General features: G+C 38.3%; 1 protein-coding gene across 12 annotated transcripts in view; it reads right to left on the reverse strand.

Moving 5' to 3' along the window:
* The window catches only part of LRRC7 (leucine rich repeat containing 7), a 369343-nt gene that overhangs the window by 166931 nt on the left and 178025 nt on the right, over positions 1 to 24387 (reverse strand). For all 12 annotated transcript variants that reach the window (XM_030571824.1, XM_030571822.1, XM_030571820.1 and 9 more), the window contains 2 exons: positions 23496 to 23585; positions 17262 to 17318 (listed from right to left, as the gene is read on the reverse strand). In XM_030571824.1, coding sequence (XP_030427684.1) covers positions 17262 to 17318; positions 23496 to 23585 — 147 coding nt within the window. The remainder of the gene's footprint in view (positions 1 to 17261; positions 17319 to 23495; positions 23586 to 24387) is intronic.

Below are 24387 nucleotides of genomic sequence, written 5' to 3' on the forward strand. Positions count from 1 at the left end.
GAGCCAAAGTCTTCTAGAAGATGATTTATTAAATTCAGCTAGAGCTGATTTTTCAAGTAAATAGGTCATCAACCAGGATGAAAACATTTGTAGCTTCCAAAGATGGGAAACCAAGTAGAACCTTTATAATAAGCTAGGAAGAGATGTTAAAGGAATGGGCCTACGTGTTCAAAAATAGGAATGTAAGGTTAGACTTCTGAATCCATATATAGACACCTAGGGGCAGATCCTCAGCAGGTATAATTTAACGTAGCTCCACTGACTTCAATGCAGCTATGACAATTAACACCAATTTAGGATTTTTCCTTTAATATGAGATTTTCAGTAGTGCCTAAGTGACTTAAGAGCACAAGCCCCATTAACTCCTATGGGACTCGTGCTTCTAAATCACTTAATTATAACAATTATATTGCTCAATCCACATTTGTAAAGAGCAACTGAGTGTGCAATTACTCTGATTTCTGATTATCTTCTAAACAAAATTATTGAAAAATTCCTGCAGAGATGTAACCAGAAAGATAGGAACGAGACTGCTTAAGGCTAAAGAAATGGATAAAGCATGACGTAATTTATTCCTAAAACATACTTCAAAATGTTTAAAATTCTCTCACAAAGACTCTGACATGTCTCAGAAAAGCAATATACAGAATTGCTACACTAAGGTGTAAGAAAAGAGAGCTGAACTCTATTTGAAAATATATCAATGGGATTCTTTTCTTTTCAGGCATGTTTCATATATTGCATGCAAATTCACAAATATGTATGTGTTTTTACCTATACCAAATACATTAATAAAGTCAGCTAATAATTCCATTTTGTTATCTTATGCAGTGTCTTTAAGATTTACACCTGAATTGTAATACTTATGGTATTTTACCATTAGGAGTTAGAAAGTTGGCAAGATAATAACTCAGAGTGCACTGCTTTCTCATCTCCCAAAAAGAGTTTTTAGACGGAGGTTGTACAGGGTAATAACCTTTTTTTTTCCTGCTTCAATCTGCATACACAAGGTTTTTTCCCCAAAAGTAAAAATGAGTGAAAATTTGGAACTTTATACGGATTTACCCCTATCATTCTTAAAAGCATGATAGTGTGAAAATGGTACTTTCTGACTCAACTGATTTTCTCTCTGTGTGCATTCTTTCATCTATTTACTTTAGTGGCAAAAATATGTTTTGACCACTTTTTCACCTCTTAGCTTAACAAAAAGAACACAGCTACAAAAGTATGAACTGGATTCTATTCCTTCTTGTGCATCACCAACAGATTTGTTTATTCATTTCTAAAAAGTTATACCATATAATACAAGTGTAATTTAGGTCATGGTTTTAAGTCAATGCGGTTGTGCAGGTGTAACTCAGGGCTGATTTGTCCCTGCAGAGCCTTTATTAGTGATGTTGCATGAGACAAAAACAACCCATTTTGACTCTTAGATTCCAAGCTGAGTTTGCAGATAGAAATATGTGTATACTTGCAAACTGAGCTGAGTCAATTTGGACATAGCTGAGAAGGCAAAAACATGGAACCCCACACCACCATTTTTACAGAGAAGATCCACACCTTAAGGACTATTATGGATTAGGCTTTAAAATGAGCTCTCTCAGATGATAAACTTTTTTGAATCAACTATGGGAATAATAAACTGATCTTGACTTTGCAGATACTGTTCTGGTCTGCAGCAACCACATCAGAGAAGAAGGAACGACATCTTGTCAAACGTAAGTTGATCCTTCATCTTATCTTTGTTTTTAAAAATTAAAGTTAATTAAAGTTATCAGAAAGGAGGCAAGATAATTTTTATGGCAGAAAAATAGTACTGGAAACATTTTGCCTTACCTGGGTAGCTATATTGAAATGGATGTGTAAGATCCAAAGAAGGTATATAAAAGGCTATGAAAAGCAAGTAATATATTCCAGCAGCTACTGAAGATCTGGTGAATCAGAAAGACCAGTTTAAGGAATAATTTTAAAAATCACTTGCTGGTAAAACATTATTGTTGTATTTCTATATGGAAAAGAGTTGTAGCATTGAAACAGACAAACAGAATAGACTTGATGCTTTTCATAAAAATCTCTGCAGAGAATTTCTGTGGATAGATGAAAATAAAATGATCCAAATAAGGACAAACCTGTCAGCAATCTCCAGCTCCTCCCCTAGCATAGAGCTTGATATATAAATTATGCACAAGAGATTTAAAAGGGTTTTCTCTCAATCTACAGAAGTATAAGGGTTTTCTCCCAATCTACAGAAGCGCTCCATAATAAAAAATATGGGCTGTAGTGACAGCTGGGGTCCCTGTATGCCCTGTAGCTGAGAATTTGTGGTTATATTATGCCCTGGCACAGCCTGCATTCTTCTCAGAGCTTCCTGGTGCACAGGAGAAGTTGGGTGCCTGCTTGCTTTCATACTGGACAGCATAGTGCATCTATACAGCTCCATGGGACAATATGGAATAGATACAGGGTGATGGTCCCATTTCCTCTCTCCCTCTTCCCTGCCTCCTTTTAAGGAGCAGTCCCTGATCTCTGTAGAACACAATGCTTGCAGTTATGCTCCACTGCTGTACAGCTTCACAAGGCAAGGGGATTCTTTGTATCCTCCACAGAGCAGCAGGATGTGATCTGGCCTCATGCTATGGATCCACATGGTGACATGTCTACTGGCTCCTTCCCTGGCCTATCCTTCACATTCATCTAAAGTGTCCTATTTGCTGCTGCAGAGAGAAGCGAACTGTACAGAGTACAGCTCTGGCCCAAAGAGATGTACAGTTCCCCTGTGTGATAGTTCCATTGCATTTCTGCTGCATTTAGGACTCCCAACCCAACAAAGGAGTCTGGGGAGAGAGGGGCAATATTTTGTCCTAAAATATTAATTATAATCAGTTCTGTAACCAAGCATCACTGAATAAAACAGAATACATTTTCTCACACACCTCCCCTGCATTCTTTCAACCAACGGGTAGTGAGACAATGGCAATGTACTGCACAATACAAACAATCTGAACGTTGTGATTCACTTATCAGAGGGGTAGTCATGTTAGTCTGGATCTGTCAAAGCAGTAAAGAGTCCGGTGGCATGTTATAGACTAACAGACGTATTGGAGCATGCTCCAATACGTCTGTTAGTCTATAAGGTGCCACCAGACTCTTTGCTGCTTTTTATGATTCATGTCCCTGTCTACAATCAAGTTGAAGGTTGCTGAAGGGACAGACCACTCTGAAGTAGAGAATGACTTTAGTTCATGAACAGTGCTACATGGAAGAGTTTAACTGCTAAGACCATCTCACAATTGGATATGAGCTGAATATTCCACCTAATCCAATAAAATTATCCTTCTAGAAACAATAAACAAGCTCACAGGAACACTAAATGCATACACAAAACAGCTAACATAGTGAGATTGGTTAACTAGGCCTTGAGTATTACTGTTTAGCATGTAATAATCTGTTGGGGCAGAGGGGTGAAAGTGGGCAGTAGACTGTATTCTCACAGGTGCCATTCCAATATTATATATACAAAATATGCTTAAGCATCCAGTGTGAATTTGTGAACAGACTGCAGATTGGTACCGTATTTCAGAAATTAAGTAGTCATTTAAGAATAACACAAATGCCAATGCAAATTTAAGTGGAGGAAGTTAAAAAAAACCCTAATACTTAGCGCTCATATAGCCCCTAAAATGATTGAAGTGCTTTAAAATATTAACTAATTTATCTTAAAAAAAAACTTTAATTATTCCTGCTAATGCATACAGGGGAAATGGAACCTTCTGGCCTGGTCTACACTGCTGCTTAAGTCAATGTAAACTGCATTGCTCAGAGGTGTGAAAAAATCCCCCCTCCACCCCGCCTGGAGCAACGCAGCTTACATTGACCTAACACGGTGTCTACACTGCGCTATATCAGCGGGAGATGCTCTTGGGGAGGCGGAGTACTGAAGTAGTCAGGAGAGTGCTCTCTCATCGACTTATTGTGTCTTCCCTAGACCTGCTAAATTGATGCCGCTGCATTAATTGAAGCAGCGCAGATTTAGCATGCCAGTATGGACAAGCCCAGAGACATGAAGCAACTTGCCCAAAACCACATAATTAGGCAATGGAAGAGTTGGGACTAGAAACCAGGTCTCCTAACTCCTACTCCCATGGTTAATCTCCCCTACCATGGCAGAAAACATGTGAGCCAGAAGTTTCTATAATATTCTGGAGAGTTTGAACCTGTTCTATGGTGATATTCCAATTTCTCACTTATTGTATATTTGGTTCAGTTTCAAGCGGAAGTAAATGTCACAAGACTCCCTCATATACCTCTTACTGGATTCACCACTGATCCCTCAATGATCCCACTCTCTTCTAGTTGGTCAAAGTCTTAGTACTCCTCTGTCTGAAAATAAGGGTAAATCCAATGAATGAGGTTTTCATAATATTCCCTTGGCAAGTGGTATAACACGCCTGAAATTGCTTTGCATTCTCTGGCTGAAATCCTGGCCCCACTGAAGTAAAATTCAAAATTTTAATGATAAAAAATTGTCCAAAATAGAATGGATACTTTTTTGCATATAATTTGGTGGAAAATGTTTTTATGGTGCTAGAATATATATGTTCAATTATGTAAAAATAAAACAGCAGCTAAATATAAGGTAAAACAGAGATGTGCTGCAACTTGAGACATTCAAAGAGGCAGATAGAAAATAAAGCAAAATATTACACATATTTTTTAACCTCTATATATTACATATTCACAGGCAAGTCTTAATGATATATCAAGTGGCCTCAATTCCTAATAGAATGTTTCTTTATTAGTAATCCTTCTTTGAAATAAGACTTTGTTGGTGTCAAAAAAAAACAATCTATACTTTTACATCAAGGTATTTTATTACAGTTGAAAACAAATACAGTGCAATCACAAACACAAGTCCTGCATTCTATAGAACATATTTTATAAGCATTAATTCACATTAGAGGATTGAAAGTACATAAATGTAAATAGGCTAATTTACATTGTAAAGTACATCTTAACACAAGGAAAAAACGACTACAGTAATCATATCCTGTACAGTGATTTCATTTTCCCTCCAATTGGTCAGTACAAGATTTCAGCAATGGACAACTGCATTAAAATGATCACAAATCGAAGGGACTGAAATAATATATGAAGTAAAAACACCACCTTTCAAAACTTTCTTAATATGATTGACAAACATATTACAAAGCAACAATATATGTGCTCTTCTCCAAAGAGATATTGAAAAGACTGTTACTATATAAAAGCAATCTCATTTCTCTTAGTCATGATAAAGACTTACCGTTTTTAGAAATTTTTTAAAACCACCAGGATTTTGCCTTGCCCAGAATGTGGATGTTATGTGCTGATCCACCACCCAATTCAAACCTTCAATATTCTGAAGTTCTCCATTTAAGTATAGTATTTCCGCAACATACTACTGACAACAATAACTTAACCATAGGGGCAAAACTGAAATATTTAAAGCTATATTCAGAGAAAAAAACATGTCAGGAAAAGAAGACAAACCCAGGATTGTGGGAAGAACAAGGATGGCTTAAGGCTCCTTGACCACAGTGAAGGATCTGAGCCATATAGTCTTCCGGCTAAATATTTAAAGGGAACTCATCCCTGATCAAAAACTTACAGCCTCAATTTTGCAGAATGCATCATCACTACACTACTCAATTTGTCTGAGCAAATGCAGTTTGGATGCTCAAATACAAGGTGTACAATTTGAATATATAAAAACCTGGATGAGATGTTGCACATGAGAAAACTACTGCAAACAAATTATGCCTGCAATTTTAGAGGCTACTTTTCAGAATTTGTTCCAGTGTCATGGCCTTTTCTAGCCTGCCAGGCAAGTGAATCCTGAGACATAGAGTGAGATATGCAAAAAGTCATCAAGGGTAGCATTATTTTCTAGTTGTCCTGTGTTTCCAACACATGAACCTCTAAACATCTGCATCTTTGAAAATGTCTCCACTGTACACTGTTTCCTGAAAGCGTAACATAATTCCATTACGTCAGTGTCAGCTTCCACTGTCAGGACCATGGAAGCAATAGGAGGATGAGCTACTTTTTTAGGTGGGAAACAGTGACTCACTATGATGAGTAAGAGAAATAAGAATACTTTTCAAAAATTAATAGTAATCTCTATTTCTCAGATTTATTGCTAACGATTCACTATTTGTTCACAATTATATTTACTACCTATCCTATCTGGCATTCTTTAATGTTTAATACTACTTCATCTCTATCTGAAGGACTACCAGGAGACCCTGGAAAAGTATTTTCTCTAATGATCACACACCAGAAAGACCAAGCATCACTCTAAACACATTGCTATCTTTTGCAGAAATCTTTGAGTGCATTAAAGGTTAAACAGATTTTTCTGGCTGCCCAGTCTAGACAAAAGCAAGTGTCACTATGCAGATTATTTCATAAGATGTGAAACACTGATAATTCCTCTCAGAAAGTCAACAGGATATTAATGTCCCCAAACATTCAATTTAGGAGTGACACATTTGTTACTCTAATGAACGACTATTCAGGACAGGATTTTATCTAAGGATATACATAATTCAATGCAAATTAATGAGTTTCTAAAGCAGAAGTATCCAAATCAGGCTTAAATGTGACTGTTAGAAAAATTTATGCCAATTATTATAACATTTGAAATGGAATTTGAAGATTCATTTTGAACCATGTTGTAAAAGTCTCCATCAACTCCATTTGAAGGATTGATGGAGATTACCAGGTATGCATAGCAACTCAGCAGTGTCTTGACACAAGTAACAGAATTTTGCTTAGGCGCACATGAACAGAATGCAGAATATTGATGGAAGACCTTTGAATCTCTGGATTTTGTTTATTTCCTATTATACCTGAAACACATTCCAAAGAAAAATTAGGAATCTATTCATTTAGATTTGGGGCTAGACCCAGCCCATAGCAAAGTGCAGTAAATTATTTCGCTGCTACAAGAGCAGACTGAGGTGGTTATTTTGACAAATTCCCTCTGAGATGCCCCACCACTCTAGGAAAGGAGTAAACATTAATAAGTCTATACTTTCACAGCATACCTTTCCCAACATGCCAGTACAAATATGCCACCAGCCACATTGGGGAGGTGGAATAAAGGCTTCACCCACTCCCTGCACTCTCCTGCCCATCTGTGTAAGGGGACTATGTAGTAGTTTTGAGTAGCTTGTTTCCCCCTGCAGAAAATGATGTTATAGTTCTCCGGTACAGGAGAGTAAGAGGGTGCCTTATGTCCCCTGTACTCTCTTCTACCAGTGCCCGGTCATGCCCTTGGAAAACAAAGTTAAAATGGCTATTAAAAGAACATTCAGTAGTAACTCTGAAAGAGGCTAACTGATCAATTTGAACACTTACTGAGACAGGAAAATTAAGAAAATAGATTGTCATATGTTATTTGCCACTAAGAGAGCAAAACCACATCCTTTTTCTATAGTGTAAATTTACACCTAGTTTGAATGCCAATACTTTTGCCTTTCTGTTTTACTAGAGGCAAACTGATCCAAATTGTGGAAGATCTGCTGCCTATTACCTAATGCATTGAATCTAAGTGTCCAAAAAACACACATCCTTCAAACTGCAGGTCTGAGATGACAGAGCTAAATTCAAGATGGAGATTGCCGATGTGGCTCTACAAAGTAAAGTTGACTCTACATAGTGTAAGAGCTGACTTACATAACAATTAGTAGCATAAAGATTTATTTATTATTTAAATATTTGTATCTATAATAAAAATTCATAGAGACAGTGACACTGATTTTATATATATAAAATCTAAGGGTGAGACATATCTAGTAAACTCCACTTCCAAAACTGCAGAAAACCTAATAGGTACATTATGCTATACAGACAGTTCCTCAAGCTCAATTAATGAAATACTTTGTGCACATTAGATTTTGAAATAATCATGCAAATTTGAGAGTCATGATTAGATCAGTCTTCACATGGAACTCCCTATTGGAGTTAGAGGGAGTTCCATATATGGAGCTCTTACAGGATTGTATTCTGTACTTGCAGTCAAAATAATAAAAGGGCTGAGTGTTATGATGAAGTTAAAGAGAGTTTTACCTGAGTAACAAGTGCAGGGTCAAACCTTATTCTTTTAATGGCTGCACTTTTGAGATTCTTCTTTGAAACAATGTTTGGTAAGTAGGTTCAAAAAGATATGAACACAGACAGACACAGGATCAGAGCAGTTGTGCTAGGCACTTTACAATCATATAGATATAGAAAGACACAGGTTCCCTACTCCAGTGATCTTACAATCTAATTTCAGACAAGGTACACTAACTGACGTTATAAATAAGAGGGGAAATGGAGAATAATGGGTAACAGTGAGATGAATAGGCCTTTACATAGGCTAAGAATGTACACAACTGATGGTTACACACACATTTACATAAAATATAACAGCAAACTCCACCTATCAGCACACACCTGGGTATGCTATCTAGCCACTGAGGACCAAATGCATTACTTTTGGTGAGACACTGTCCTTTATTAATAATAATCTTCTAATATACTTTTAGATTTCATACATCAGTATGAATGTCAGCAGTGAAAATGGTCCAGTCAAAAATACCAAGACCAAATTGTGTATGGGCACTATGTAAGTTCACAACTTGGGAGGAGTGGGAGAGGCACTCCCATTCCTTGTATCCCCTCACAGTTTCTGGGCAATAATGGCAATCTCTTGGTCACAAGGAATGCACAAGGCTATTATCCACAGTGACTCTTGCATTTTCAGATTGAACAGATGGGGCAAATAAGGTCACAGAAAAAAAAAGAGTATGCTGAATCTTGTAATTATGTGGCATAATGTTTGCATTCTTTTAGCTCTGCAAAGCATTTTGTCTGATATAGGCATTGTACCTGCTTCATAGCCGAGTGTTGCACCTGTTCATAATCCTTAATGAGGGCCAATGCCTTAAAGGCACAATTGATCCCAAAGTGCTGTAACTATATAATACTGTAGTCTTATAAATGCCTCTTTGTAATGATTAATGATCTAATATGTCTAGTACAAGTTTTAACGTAGACTGAATTAAAAATATTAAATACATAATTCATCTAAAATGTTAACAGCCAGGAGATTGCTTAGTTACATACAAAATATGTACCGCTAAGTTCAATTTATTTTAAAATAATATATTTGACAAAATCTATTTTTATGTGGTGCATCATGTGTTTTATTAGACCGAAGAAATAAAACAGTAAACATCAAGGCTTTTAATAGCAATAATAGCATAGCAAAATAAACCAACGTATTTTTTCTCTGTTTCATGTTTTCATATTTCACATTAATCTTCTGTTGGAAAAAAACCCTATTTTTCAGTTTATAAAATAGTAATAAAGCTGAATCCACTTAAAGGAATATCTATTAGCAGAATACCTAGTTAAAAGAGGAATTTGTATGTGCATCAAACATGGGTAGTGTAGAACAACCCTTTTATTAATAATAATGGACAAAAAAGCACATCAAGGAACCAAAAAGGGAAGCACCTACAATATAAGGGCTATTTGGTCTGTCAGAGAAGTAGTCTCTGTGTGTCAGATATGTACCTATTCAAAAGCAGAGAACTTTTTGCATAAAACCATTCTACCAAGTGTATATGAAAATCACATCTCAATATTCAGACTGTATATAATAAAAGAATAAAGCTACAGTCTCATCTGTATTGAAAACCTTGAACAAAAGATTGCAAATTATGGGATGGATCTGGGGCACTCTAGACCGTAGTTGCAAGGACACACTCCAAACATAGGACATATTTTGTAGCATCTTGTTTCCTAATGTCACATCTTATTCTACATATCAGTCTAAAGGTAAAGCGTTCTGAGAAAGCCATTTTTGCCAACTTCTTTAATTGTAATTGTATAACAATGTTGAGATATAAATTTCATTTACAAAACAATGCACAGTGCCGTACAACTAATCTTGTAGGCAAGCTTTGGTCATGTCGTGAAGTACTTACTCATTGACTTCAATGGGACTGTTTAAGAATATTCAACCTGTTCAGCACTAAAAGATTAGTCCTGACATTTTCTCTGCAAGAGGCATAAAAATCTCTTTAGCCTTTCTAATAATCTGCTTCTAATGCAGAAGTCTTTTCATATGTGGAACTCCCAGCAAAATCAAGGTAACACCTTAGTTTATATATTATACAAAATGCAAAAATATAAATGAAAAAAAAATTGAAAGAGAAAGAGAAGTGTATTTAATTGCTTTTTTCTTTACTGGCTATTACTTCTATACAAATGATATACTACATGTGTAGATGCCTCTCACTTTGCCAGAATATTGCATCCCACTGCACTCTGGCAGTTCTACTCAATTGTGTAAGATCATGTTGCTCACTAAGACCTGGAGGCTCAAGACCCCTAATACTGTTACACAAGTATGAGTGTTTCACAGTTAATTATGTAATTTACTTATATAATAATATCACTGTATCATTCTCTAGAGCTCTGGGTGCAGGATGTACACGAAATCTAACATCATATTAAAATAATTTCCATAATAAAAAAAAAGCACAAACACCCCCACTGCCAAAACTAAAGTAGTAAATAACATCATTACAATCCATAGTTAAGTAAATGCTTGTTCAATAGGACCTGCTCTGCACTGCTGTATAAACAGTGGTAAACTCAGGCTCTGGCAGATCCCCAAAGAGAGTGAGTTCCATTTTAGGAAGCCTCTATTAAAGTTGCACTGTCTCCAGTCCTCAAAAGAGTGCATGTACAGACTGTCAGAAAATTCACCTTAGCTGATCTGAATTGTCATGGTGGATGTGGAGAGAGGCAGTGTTTAAGGTAGCTAGGTCCTAAACTACATCACAATTTACATAATAGAACCAAACCTCCTGAAGTGCACTAAGAACCATATGAGAAGCCAGTGCAGTCTGATTAATGTGCTGCTACATTCTCCTCTAGCTAAGTCTGTGACTGATCTCCGTGATGGGTAGGACCAATAGAAATCATCGCAATAGTTCACCCTGGAGGTAGCAAGGCATGGACAACTATTATAAGGTCCACAATATCAAATAAAGGCTGTCATCTCCTAGAGCACTATGGATGACAAAAATGTTACAAGCAAGCAAGCATTTACTACCTTGTACTCTAAGAACAGACAATAGCTCAAAAGGCACCTTAAAAGTGCACATCTCTTGATAAAAGTGTTATAATTTTTCCCTAGCAATTCATCAGATTGCTTCCCCTATCAACCTACATTCCTTCCCCCTTCTCCCCCACCCAGACTGAGCTTCAGCCTTCTCACTGTCACATAGTTCCCAGACTCAGCTAGGTACTGGGGAAGCAAGGACACTGCATAATCTTTTCTGATACAAAGTAAGTTACACATTGATGCCACCACAGCACAAAGGATCTGATCCAAAGTCCACAGATATCAACAGAAATATTTCCACTGACTTCAGTGAGATTTGGATTGGGCCAAAACATCTTACATGGGGCTGTCCATAAATTATGTAACATCAATTCTGCATGTTTGTTTCACTGTTACAAGGGGTATATGGGTTTTGAAAAATCACCAAAAAATGTGTTAGTTGATTTATGGAGAGCAGAGTGGCTTCACATACACATTACACAAGAAAGGGTAACAGACTAGAACCCTACAGGACCATATGTGAAAGGGCTGTTGGAGTGAACAGGATTAACACAACCGTTTTGAGACTGAATTTCCAAGGACTGATAAAACAAGGAAAGACTTAATTTATTCCTGGATGGTGATGATTTTGTTAGCCACTGCTGTGCAACGTACAACTTTAGTTGCTGTTTAGGTCACTGTTTCCATTGCCCGGTGTTCTGTATTTACCCCTACCTCTTTTTCAGGGGGTGTGTGTGCTAACTTCTAACATTCTTAGGATGATTAAAGAGGAATTATATCTTTGTATAAATAGAATCAAGAAATAGTTATCTTGTTTATTTTTCTAAGCCAAAAGATGGCCCTGTGAAATAGTTTGTAATGTTGCTTAAAACAGGGAGATAGTTTGAGTTTCATAATTATCGATCAAAACTCAAACTATTCAAAGCATTTAACAGATACAACAAAGAAAAAAATATACTTTTGTAATTTCATTATGTATCGGTTTAGGTCACTAATATAATATTAGAAGTGATTTTTCAGTATTGGTCAATGATTTCTATACGGCTTCCAATCTCCTAATATTTCCACATGTTAAAAAGCTCATAGCAAGAAACATAAATATTAACTAAATAAGCCAAATGAGACAAAAATGAATGATTAATTTACAGTAAAAATCCTGTCAGAATGTTTGTACGAAGTACAATGCAAATTAATTAAACAAGGAAAAAAGATTATATTTTATAAATCTAACTCTGTAATGTTTTCTGTCAAAGAAATTACTGTAGATAAAAGACAGGAACACCAAATACTATCTTTTAAAATGAAAGAAAGATATTTACTAATCCATATACAACAGATCAGTTTCATATATTATTCTGACTGTTCTATAGGCCTGTTAAAAAGGATTATGAGATATATATTATTTAAAAAACACCTTTATTGTACAATGCATCACTAATTTCCATCAGGACAGCATCCAGAAAAAAATTGGAATGTTTGGACATGCTTTTAGACACCATCAGTCCTTCTCTGATAATCTTAAAACAACAGAGAAAAAGCAAGCACTGAGCATTTTCATGTAAATTGTAGTAAATAAGTATGCTGGAGATTTATTGCTTGCATAGAAAGCCACCTTTCAGCAAGGTACAGCAAATACAAATAACTTAATATCCCTTCATAGTCAGTTACCATGGATACTTTTTACTCAATAGAAATCATGAACTGTGAACTTGCATGATATATTGCAATCGTTAAACTACAATAAACAAAAAAAGTACTTAATACTTATCTATGCCAAGAACCAAATATTTGCTTCAAAATACAGTATCAAAGACAGCTGTGAGGACATGCAGAATTTCAGGTATCTTCTACTCTCCTATATCTATACCTAAAATGTTTTTTCTAAATTACATTTAATATAAAAATAGAAAAAAAAACCAATAAGGCAATCCAGCTCCTATTATTAGGAAATCAGTAGAAGCTGATTTAAATGGAAGCGTGGTCAGACAACATGTTTAAAAATATATATTCAAAACTACATTTCTCAAAATGAAATTCTCTTTTCGCTCCTTTTCATGCTTTGCCTTCCATTAGAATCATTCAAGTAATTTCCATCTACAACCAGATTCTCTTATTCAATAGTGTACTCAATCTTGATCACCAAATCCTCTCATCAAATTGCTGAATGAAAATGTTAGCCTTTCAAGTCCGTAGATGAAAGATCCAGATGACTTTTTGTACAGCTGTGTTAAGGAATATTTTGATTTATAATACTACTACTTTTAACGGACAGACATGCCTTTCATTTAGACACTGTATACTGGTCATAATAATGCTACTTTTATTTCCCGAGCAATGCATTCAACTTGAGGCATTTCTCTTTGGCTGTAACACAACAACTTTGAAACACCATTGATTTTGGGGCAAATCAAAACACTAGAAAAGCCTGCATTCCCTTAATCCACCCTTCCCCTGCCACAATTTCCATGTATGCCACATTCCCCAACCCTCTGTTTCACAGACTCCACCAATAGTACTCACCAATTCCCTCATGAAAGGGCCTATTGTCTTATGGTCTTCAGCTACCTGTTATTTTCTATACATACCCCAATTAACTGTGCTGAATTTGAGCAAAGCATAAGATGGAATTCACCTACTAATCTGGAAACAGGACAAAGGGTTGCAGCGTATCCCTCTGGCTGCTACTGCAGCCTATGTTTTAATGGGAGCCAATCCACTATACTGGGACATCTCATCTGTTCCCTTACACAGAAAGCTCTTCTATGGCATAAAGGTGGTGCAAAAGCAACCTTACGTAGCCACCATACCTACAGTCCCAAAGTGAAGTATAAATGACCTTTTGCCAATGTCCTCCACCTCAGGTGAATTTCACCTTATAACATTTCATAATGTAGATTTCCCACTTCTCCTATAGTCTTAGCTACAACCTTCAAATAAGTCATTTACATAGGGAAATAATATTTATTTCCAGCTCTTATTAGCAGGGTATATAGATATTTTCTACCACAGCAAAAAGCAGAGGACATATATGGACAACTAGAATTTCCTCACTGTTTTACAAGAGTCAGTGCAGCATTCACAAAGCCAGAAATGTCTTATCCACATCATTCTGTTTACGAAGCAATTAACTATTGGAAAAACACAGTGTGGGAATAAAACTATACTTATCAACCTCAAAAAAAAAAGTATTGTTTCATTGTTTTGAAGTACTGAAGCTATTTAGTTATTAAGAACACAAGCTACACTGTGAATCTTCTAAATAGAATTACCATCCTAGAAACTAGAAATTTGCCTGTAAAGCATAATTCATTATAGAAATAAATACATACATAGTGATAACTGGCCAAATTTATGAAGGCCCTACACTCAACTTAGTGGTATTTGTCTGTCTGTAATGCAATAACTTTTGAATGCTGCATCCAATCAATTCCAAAATTCCAGGGGAATGTTCTAAGCGTCAATAGCCAGAACTCTATTGATTGTAATGAAAATCAGAAAACCAAAAAGGGAAAAATGGAAGACACACGAAGCCCCTGCCAACTCTTTAGCATAGCCACAGCCTCAAGCATCTCTGTAATAAGACTGGAAATAAGGTGTTCAGACTGGAAATGAAGAACACATTTTTAACAGTGAGAGTAATCAATCATTGGAACAATTTGCCAGGGATCATGGTGGATTCTCCATCACTCACAATTTTAAAATCAATATTAGATGTTTTTCTAAAAGACATGCTTTAGGAATTATTCTGGGGGACTTCTGTGACCTGTGTTATATAGGAGGTCAGACTAGAATGATCATAATGGTCCCTTCTAGCCTTGGAATCTATGAATTATCTATAGACCAAAGAACTTCCCTATTGTACTCATTGCCTCCCAGCATAACAATGCTCCTAACTCATTTCTGTTAATCTTCCCAAGAGAGTTTAACATGTTGATACCCCAAACTACTTATTTCCTGGGCAGAAAGAAGAATAATGGTGGGGCAGGGAGAGGAGGAAGGGAGAATTGGGATTTGCACACAGCCATTGGCATGGGGGTAGAATGGAGGACACTGGTCTGGGACATACAGAACCCCTGAGGGGAGAGATGAGGAAGGGGGCTGACAGAGACGCTAGCATAAGGGTGAAGTGGACATGAGGGTGAAATGGAAATAGAAAGAAAAAATGGGAGGCAGACAGAGCTCTTGCCATCAGGGAGGGGAGGAATGGGAAAAATGAGGATTCACATTGAACCTCTGTCATGGAGTGAATGAGTGACACTGTCATGGGGGGCTCACAGAATCCCAGGTGGGGGAATATTGGAAGACTCCAGTGTAGGGGTACGGGGAAATACGAGGCATGGGGTGAAAAGGGGGGAATAAGATTGCACACAGCATTCCTGTAAGGGAGGGGGATAGGGGACCTTCAAACAGAGAAAGGGAAGCCACAGAGCCCCACAGAGTAGGGGGCAATGGGGCACACAGAATCCCTGGTGAAGAGGAGGTTGGAGGATTCTGGTATGGGAGGATGGGGGAAATGCGGAGCATAGGGGAAAAGAGGGGAAGATTGAGGGAACCTGGTATGGGAGAAGAGGGGCACACAGAGCTCCTGGCATGGGAAGAAAGTTGAAATAGGGGTGCATACAATGTACTGGTATGTCAGGGAGAATGGGGCACACAAGCAACTGTGGTGGTGGATATTGTGGGGTTGCAGGGAATCCCTGAAAAAAAGGGGATGGCAGGACAGTACACAGGGAGTCTGTGGAGACTGGGGGAGAGGAGAATGTGTGTGTACTCCTTACATCCCTCCATTCCCATCCAGGAGCTCCCTGTAATACAATAAGCCCTGGTGTGTGTGATAAGAACAGCCTATACAAGCTATGAAATATGTGACTCCCTAGCATTAATTGTGACAGCACACAATCTGTACCCAATCCTGCTGCAACTGAAGTCAATGGCAAAACTCTCCACTGACTTCAGTGGAAGTAGGACTGGGCCAGAGATACAGACTGCCATTGATAGTATAAGTTCTATTGGAGGGAGCTGATCCTGCATTCTTGAACACTCAAAACAACCACTGACCATCAGTAGCTGGAAAGGATAAAAAACGATAAATGATTGTGTAGCATGTTTACAAGGAGTTGCTGATTGTTACAGGAGTTTCCTGCCTGTTGAAAATTTGCATTTTATTTTAGTCCTTTGTACAAGAGGTTGACTTCTAAAAAATTGGTCTAGTGTACAGGAATAAATGTTGCCTTCCAGGTCATGCAAATCCTCAATGGCTGAACATGTACTTTGCTGGACAGGGCCCATATTTTAATGCCTTCTAAGTAACAGCATAACATCTTGTTTCTTTTACCAAAGTTACATGATTTCTAGAAGAGTGGACACAGTTTATACAGAAAAATTATTCCTAACTATTGTCAAAAATCTCCTTTCAACCTCAGAAAAATGTTACCTTCCTTTAGAAAACACCAAGGACAAATTCTGCCCTCAGATACCTACCCACTGAAAGCAATGAGAGCTGTAATCAGACAAACGAAGGCAAACGTTCCCCTTAAAATCTCTAATGTTCAAAAGGTATTTTGATATGAGCATTTCTTTCTAAAAGTGCTGCTTATAAGGTAAATTAAGTATAATTTACTTATAATGGGACACTAGCAAGGTTTGACAAATACTGATTTTCAACAAATTACTGAACTGTTAGCTATCTTATGAATAAAGTATTGTTGACTAAGCTAAGATCACAAGTGTTTTGCCCTAACTTTTGCATCCTTCATTGGCCAATTTTGTTTAGGTTTTTTATTTTAAAATGATGCATATTGAATTATACATATTAATTTGTGGAGTAATGTTTTACCTGTCTCCATCCCACTCCATATGTGATTTGCTCACCACGTACATGCACAACAACTTGCATGCACAACAACTTCTTGTCTAACATATTCCATAAATATGTAGTTTCTTTACACATCAGAAAAAAAATAACTTACATAAATATAACTTACATAAAAATAACTCAACCAGATTGCACAATTATCAGTGGAAATATTTTACATTGTTTGTGAACTTCAGGACAGAACTTAGTTAAAAAAAAAAACCATTAAGTCTCACTTACTTTGGTAGAGTTTTCAAATGATTTTCTCTTAACTCCAAGATACGCAATTTGACAAGTCTAGAAATATCAATATAAAACAGTATGATTAATACATTCCAGTGAGAAAATACTTCTGAAACCAGTTAGAATTACTGGAGAATTGTTTATTCCAGTACAAAAAGATTTAGCTACATATTTGCATTACATTATTTTTATGTACCTGGCCAGTCTCTGCTGGAAAATACGACCACAGGGGTGGGCAACCTTTCAGAAGTGCTGTGCTGAGTCTTCACTTATTCACTTTAACTTAAGGCTTCACGTGCCAGAATTACATTTTAATGTTTTTTAGAAGGTCTCTTTCTATAAGTCTATATCATATAACTTATAATTGTTATATGTAAAGTAAACAAGGTTTTCAAAATGTTTAAGAAGCTTAATTTTAAATTAAATTAAAATGCTGATCTTAAGCCAACAGCCCACTCAGCCCACTGCCGGCCTCGGGCTCCATTCACCTAGTTTGGCAGCGGGCTGAGCGGGGCCTGAGGGACCCCGGTTGGTAAAGGGACGGCAGCAGAGACCCCAGACCGGTAGCGGGCTGAGCGGGGCCGGCGGCCAGGATCCCAAACTAGGGTTGCAGGTGGGAATGGGGGGGGGAGGGTGCAGGAGCTCCCGTTTGGTGCTCAGGGTGCGGGTTGGGATGTGTGGGGTTACAAGAGTCAGGGCATGGATTGTGGGGGGCTGGATATGGGGGGGGTGCAGGAGTCAGAACGGGGGCTGGAAGTGTGTGAGAGGGTGCAGGAGTCAGGGTGTGGGATGGCTGGGTATGTGTGGGGGGTGCAGAAATCAGGGCTGGGGTTGTCGGGGGTGCAGGGATCAGGGCAGAGGGCTGGGTGTGTGGGGGAGGTCAGGGCAGAGGGCTAGATGTGAGTGGATTCAGGGGTCAGGACAGAGGGCTGGATGGGGGCCGAGGGTCAGGGCAGAGGGCTGGGGTGCTCGGCTCGTGGGGGGTGCCATTAGCCGCTCATGGCACGGGGCTGGAGGGGATATGCCCCGATTCCACCCCTTTCCTCAGGGCCCCATCTGTCCCCACGTCTTCTCTACCTCCTTCCCGGAGCAACGAGCATGCTGTGGCTCCGCTCCCCCTCACAAGGGCGATAGCTGATCGGCACAGGGAAGGAGAGGAGGAGGGGCAGGAAAGAACCACACTGGGGGAAGAAGCAGGGGAGGGGGCAGTTTGTCTGCTGGCAGGACCAAGTTTCTGCCTCCTGCCCCCGCAGAAGAAAGCAGTGGGCGGAGGGGCTGAGTGGGGACAGGACCCCAGCAGACAGCAGGTAGCAGTGTGCCATTAAAAATCGGCTCACGTGCCATCTTTGGCATGCGTGCCGCAGGTTGCCGACCTGTGTGTCAGTTGCTAGAAATAATTCTAAAACAATTTTTGATGATTATTCAAACAGGAGAAATATGGTGAAACTTAATTTACCACAAATATTTCCAGCTCTGTTATAGTAACCGACTTCAGCTCAAGTTGCATCAACCTTTGATTACTGGCAATAGGTTTTGGTCTGGAAAATCATGAATACCCATGTAAAAGGATTAAAATTGTTTAAAATATTTAGAGCACTTACATAGATGCATGGCATTTTGAATGACTGTTCACAAGTTTACACAATTTTTTGTAGAGATCATAATTTCTTTTTGCATTTTTGGGCCTTGATCCTACAACTGACTGCACACAGGCAGACTGTTACCCCAACACAGATCCCCACTGACTTCCATGGGATTGAAGCACAAGCCTACAGTTTGCCATGAGCATAAGTGCTCTGTTGAATTAGGGACTCTGTACTGCAGTAATTTACATCTTCAAAACATTGTGCAAATATTAAATAATGAATACTCATAACACCCTTTGAGGTAGAACAGTAAGTTCACAAATGGGAAAAAACTGAGACAAAAACAGGGACACACAAAATGCGGGATGAAGATCCAGGATTAGAACTCAAGAGCTTTTGGCTCTAAATTCCAGTGCTCAATCATGGTGACCATCAAATGCCACCCATTGACTTCAACGGACTTCAAATCATGCCGTTATTTCTGGGTTCTTTTATCTTAGACCATTGTTAACCGCAGTGGTGAAGGGTATAGGAGCCAAGGGATCTCTACTCCTGACCCAATGTCCTACAATTTCAGCTGTAGAGAATCTGTGGAGTGTTAACTGTAGCAATAATTAGGACTGCAGATAAAGCCTAATTATAGGCTCAACTGTAAAAAGTGAGAGAAAGTTCATAAGATGTCATGGTAATCTATTATAATAAATGTAGATGGGAAAAGGTGCAAAAAAGAGACAAAGACTGAATACGCTCAAACAAAAAGGTCTCCTGATATTATAATTCAAGGACTGTGTTAAAATCATGCCTGGTAGACAAAGAACAATGTGAGACCAGAAATCAATTAACCAAAATTATTGTGTCCGAAATTGGTTCTAATTGGTGGATAAAAGATTGAGAGAATGGGCTATTCCACCTAACACTCCCTTTTGAGGTTCTTTAAAAAATAAGGGGGAGAGAGACTTTCAGGAGGAATACAGATGAATGGATGGAGGCTACTCATGATAATGGCTTACTTAGTCTCCACACCCTCTTACACCAATGTGTCCTTTTCATTCCCTACCTTATTTCTTTTCTTTTCTCTCTCACATTTTCCCTTCTGTCTAGTATGAGTCTGACTTAGCTGACCAGGACTGTACATTTTTCAACACTACTGTAAGCCTGTGACCAGACAGAGGCAGCAAAATGCAATTCTCTAAACAACGGACACTGGCACAAGTATGCCAGGTCTTTGGAGTGGCTGATAAGACTGCATGCTGGGCCTATGTTTCTCAAGAAGTAAGCTGCAAGTGAGTCTCAACACGAGAGACACAAGCTGCACTTTCTATCTGAGCTGTTATTTTCTTTCCCCTTTTGTGTTTGTCTTGTTTTGGCTTCTAGGAAACAGGATTGGAACAAAAACAGCTCCAGTCCATCTCAACTAACTTCTTCTCTTTTCCCCCGAAAAAATTATTATTATTACCATTTTTAATACCATCTAAGAGACTGTCAAACAAGGGGATTTTTCCTTCTAAAAACTCTTCAGATAAAGAGAAAGGGAACAAGGGATTGTTAAAATTAAAGCCTTATTTAAAACTTTACATTTCAAGTGCTTTAATTGTCTGTCTTCTTTTCTGCATCCTTAATAAAAGGTTAAAAAAAATGGTGCATTTGCCAAGGTACTATGTGGGCTGAAGTCTCTATATACCAACCATAAACTGTGTTTAAAACTGTAATGTTGGACAGTTTCAGGGTCATGTTAACACCTTTGACTCTTTGGGCCCATATGCTAAATTGAAACAACAGAATTCTCTAAGTGATTTGGGAGCATGCAAAATTTGTACCAAGCATTGTCTTCCCATGACTGACTGATTCCACTCTGCTCAGGCCTGAACTTAGTAAAGGATTCTGTTAAACTGAGTTAACCCGCATAAGTCTTTTGCAAGTTTGCCACTCCTAAGTAGTGAGGCCATCCAAAAGCCATGCCACTGAAATCTTTAGTTTACGCCATGCTATCCTTTCTATATATGCGATGGGAAGATATTTCAGAAAATTTTAGAGGGTTTTTGAGTGATTTTGTTGATATTTTTATACCCCTCTACCTCTAAAGTCAGGCTCCCTAGATACCATGAGTCTAACTGTACAGACCTCTGAGGGAAGGAAAACAATCAAAGTGCATGATAAATGCAATATATACCATATATTGAGGGGATATCCCTGTGGTAAACTGCAGAAGCATGCCATGCATTTATTTTCCACTGATCTTTGACCACATTGCCTGCCCTCCACATAAAACCATCTCCCTTGAGATTTACTCAAATATTTCAAACTCAAGAGTAAGCTAAAACAGCCAACATTTTTCTTCCTGTTTCTCTTTAAGTGGGAATTTTTTCTCGGATTACTCCTGTCCAAAGCCCAGGACTGGTAAGATTCAGTTCCGGGTCAGTGTTTTGAAGTAAAAAAATGTAGCAGCTTAAAATTCAATGCCTCATTATCCCGCAGGGCTAGAAAAAGGTTTAATACCATTGGAAAGAGAAATTCCCAGATTACCAATGGGACCCAGCATTTACTTCCTAAGATAGCATACTCTGAAGTAATGACTTTTTTATGTACAGAAAAACTATTTTAAATTATTATCAAATCTTTTATGGCTCCCTCTGAGCCCTGTACAATCGGACTCATGGTAACTAAGGCAACCAGCTTTATATGCAGAAGGTTAAAAGAAATACTACCAATACATTTTTTTTAAAAATAAATCTAAAAAGTATTCCTAAAACTTTTTTTCTGAAACATATTTTGCAGCTTACGAAAAACATGAAAGATTTTGTCAACATTCATCTGCATAATTAACCTGTGGCTTAACCACTCATGAATAGTATGATCATCCCAAACCTATACTGATAAAACCTTTATACCACACCACCATGTATGACAATTTCTATATTGGGGTGGGCAAACTATGGCCCAGGGGCCACATCCAGCTTTTCAGATATTTTCATCCAGCCCTTGAGTTCCCAGCTCCTGCGTGTAGGAACCGCGGCCAATGGGAGCTGCAGGAATGGCGCCTTCTCGTAAGAGCCAGATGAGGGACATGCTGCTGCTTCTGGGAGCTGCTTGAGGTAAGCACTGTCCAGAGCCTGCACCCCTGACCCCCTCTTGCGTCCCAACCCCCTGTCCCAGCCCTGATCCCCCTCCTGCCCTTGAACCCCCTCGGTCCCAGTCCGGAGGACCCTCCTGCACCCCCAACCCCTCATCCCCAGCCCCACTCCAGAGCCCACACCCCAAGCAGGAGCCCTCATCCCCTCCCACACTTTAATCCCCTATTTCATGAGCATTCATGGCCCGCCATACAATTTCCATACCCAGACGTGGTTCTCAGGCCAAAAATGTTTTCCCACCCCTGTTCTAAATCCTCAACACATAAGGTAAGTGTACTTTACATATTTACTGTACGTACACAATGTATGATAATACAGGGTGAAATCCTTCAATCCTTAGTCAAGCAAAACTTCCCTTGACGCAATAGTTTTATTTAAATCTGGACTTCAGGATTGGGCCTACAATTGGTTACATTGAAGTGGAAATCCAAACAGAGATGCTGGCAATATCTTGAAATTAGCCTGTCTCTTTCAGCAGTCATTGGAGTGGCCACACTGCACACCCAGAGAGCAGAACAGAAAAAAGTGAAATAACAAACAGTGATGATTTGCTTAGTCCAAACACCATTAAAATTACTGTGTGGTCAATCATAGCTAGTGCTGTCTGCCATCTACCACAAAGCATTCAAGAACTGAGCAGACACTGCTGGGTCAATGAGCTAGCCAACTTCAAGACAGTTTCCAAGGGCAACGTGTGCAATAGTGCATTTCCAACATCCTTATTGCCAACACTCAAACTGTATTTGCTACCCTGTTTCTGCAGACTCAGCTTTTTTTTTTTTTTTTGTATGTATCGCCTGCTTCAACTTCTCTTATTTCTTGTTTTTCCCCCCCTGCTCCTGGGTTTTCTGTTTTTCTATTTTCTCAGCTTTGTCTTCTTACTACTCTGTTCATTTCTTCTCTATATCTATCAATCTCTCTACATTCCCTTTTTCCTCTCTCTTTGGCTCTCACTTTCACATCTCTACTTTGGCTCACTCTGCCACACACATTTTTCTCTTTCTTCCTGACCGGCAGCCCTTGGATTCCTCACCAGAGGAAGCAACCAGAAATAAACCCTACCAGAACAGACCTTACTTTGTTCCTTTTGTCCTTTTGGCCAAAAAATAGCAGTCACTTTTGGTCAAGGACAAGCAAAGAGAAGCACAAACACTGGCCACTGAGAAGCTGGATCAAAGTATTGTAGTAAACCAAGTTGCTTACACAGTGCTGGCACACACTAGCTAGTTCTGGCGGTCATCAGTCTAACTGCTTTTATTCTACTGTCCTCTAGCTTGGCACTATTCCTCTTCCCACATCCATCTCTTCCTAACTCATTTAATGGCTCCCCACTACTCAGGATCTCTTCCCCAACCTCCCAGCTGAAACCAGATCGACGCCTATCATTCATCAAAACTGGATTGCAGAGACTAACAATCATATTTTTTGTTTTTCATGCATATTGCTTCTAAATCATCTTTTAAAACTAAATTAATTGCTTGTGAAGTGGTAATGTGGTTTAATAATTAACTTACCTTCCAAAGTTAGCTGGAAGAAACTCCAGAAAGGCATCATTTAGGTAGAGCTGGGTCAAGTTTAGAAGCTGCGTGAAACCATCTGGCAGCCTAAAAAGAAGTTAAAGATTTAGTCCTTGAATCTGAGTTGCTACAGAAACAATGCAAATGTAAATCTCTACGGAGAACATGGTAAGTTCTCCACCCTCACACCCCTTAGCTATGCAGCTTATGAAAAAGAAGAATTTATTGAGAAACTTGTTACAGATGGCATTTTTGCTTGTTATTAAAACAAATAGCAAACAACTCCCTGTTACTGTCACAGGATTAAATATATGTGCCTGACACGTTAAAGCGGCTTCATCCTTCTCTCTTGTCCTATTTTAAGCTTTTTATCAGAGGATTTTTTTTTTTTTTTACTGAAATGGCAAGCATATGCTGAGTGCTTCACTTTTCATAACTTCTTGAATGGGGCTCTATTTCTCTATGACATAGCATGTCTTTTGATGATAAAGGTAGTAATGTAATTGTATATACATTAGGGCCGTCAAGCGATTAAAAAAATTAATCACGTGATTAAATCGCACTGTTAAAAACAATAGAATACAATTTATTTCAAATATTTTTAGATGCTTACTACCTTTTCAAATATATTAATTTCAATTACAACACAGAATACAAAGTGTACAGTGCTCACTTTATATTTATTTTTTATTACAAATATTTGCACAGTAAAAAACAAAAAAATGTATTTTTCAATTCACCTCATACAAGTACTGTAGTGCAATCTGTTTGTCATGAAAGTTGAACTTACAAATGCAGAATTATGTACAAAAAAACTGCCTTCAAAAATAAAACAATGTAAAACTTTAGGGCCTACAAGTCCACTCAGTCCTCCTTCTTGATCAGCCAA

Source organism: Gopherus evgoodei, chromosome 8 (assembly GCF_007399415.2).
Source record: "Gopherus evgoodei ecotype Sinaloan lineage chromosome 8, rGopEvg1_v1.p, whole genome shotgun sequence".
In the NCBI taxonomy this organism is placed as follows: domain Eukaryota; kingdom Metazoa; phylum Chordata; order Testudines; family Testudinidae; genus Gopherus; species Gopherus evgoodei.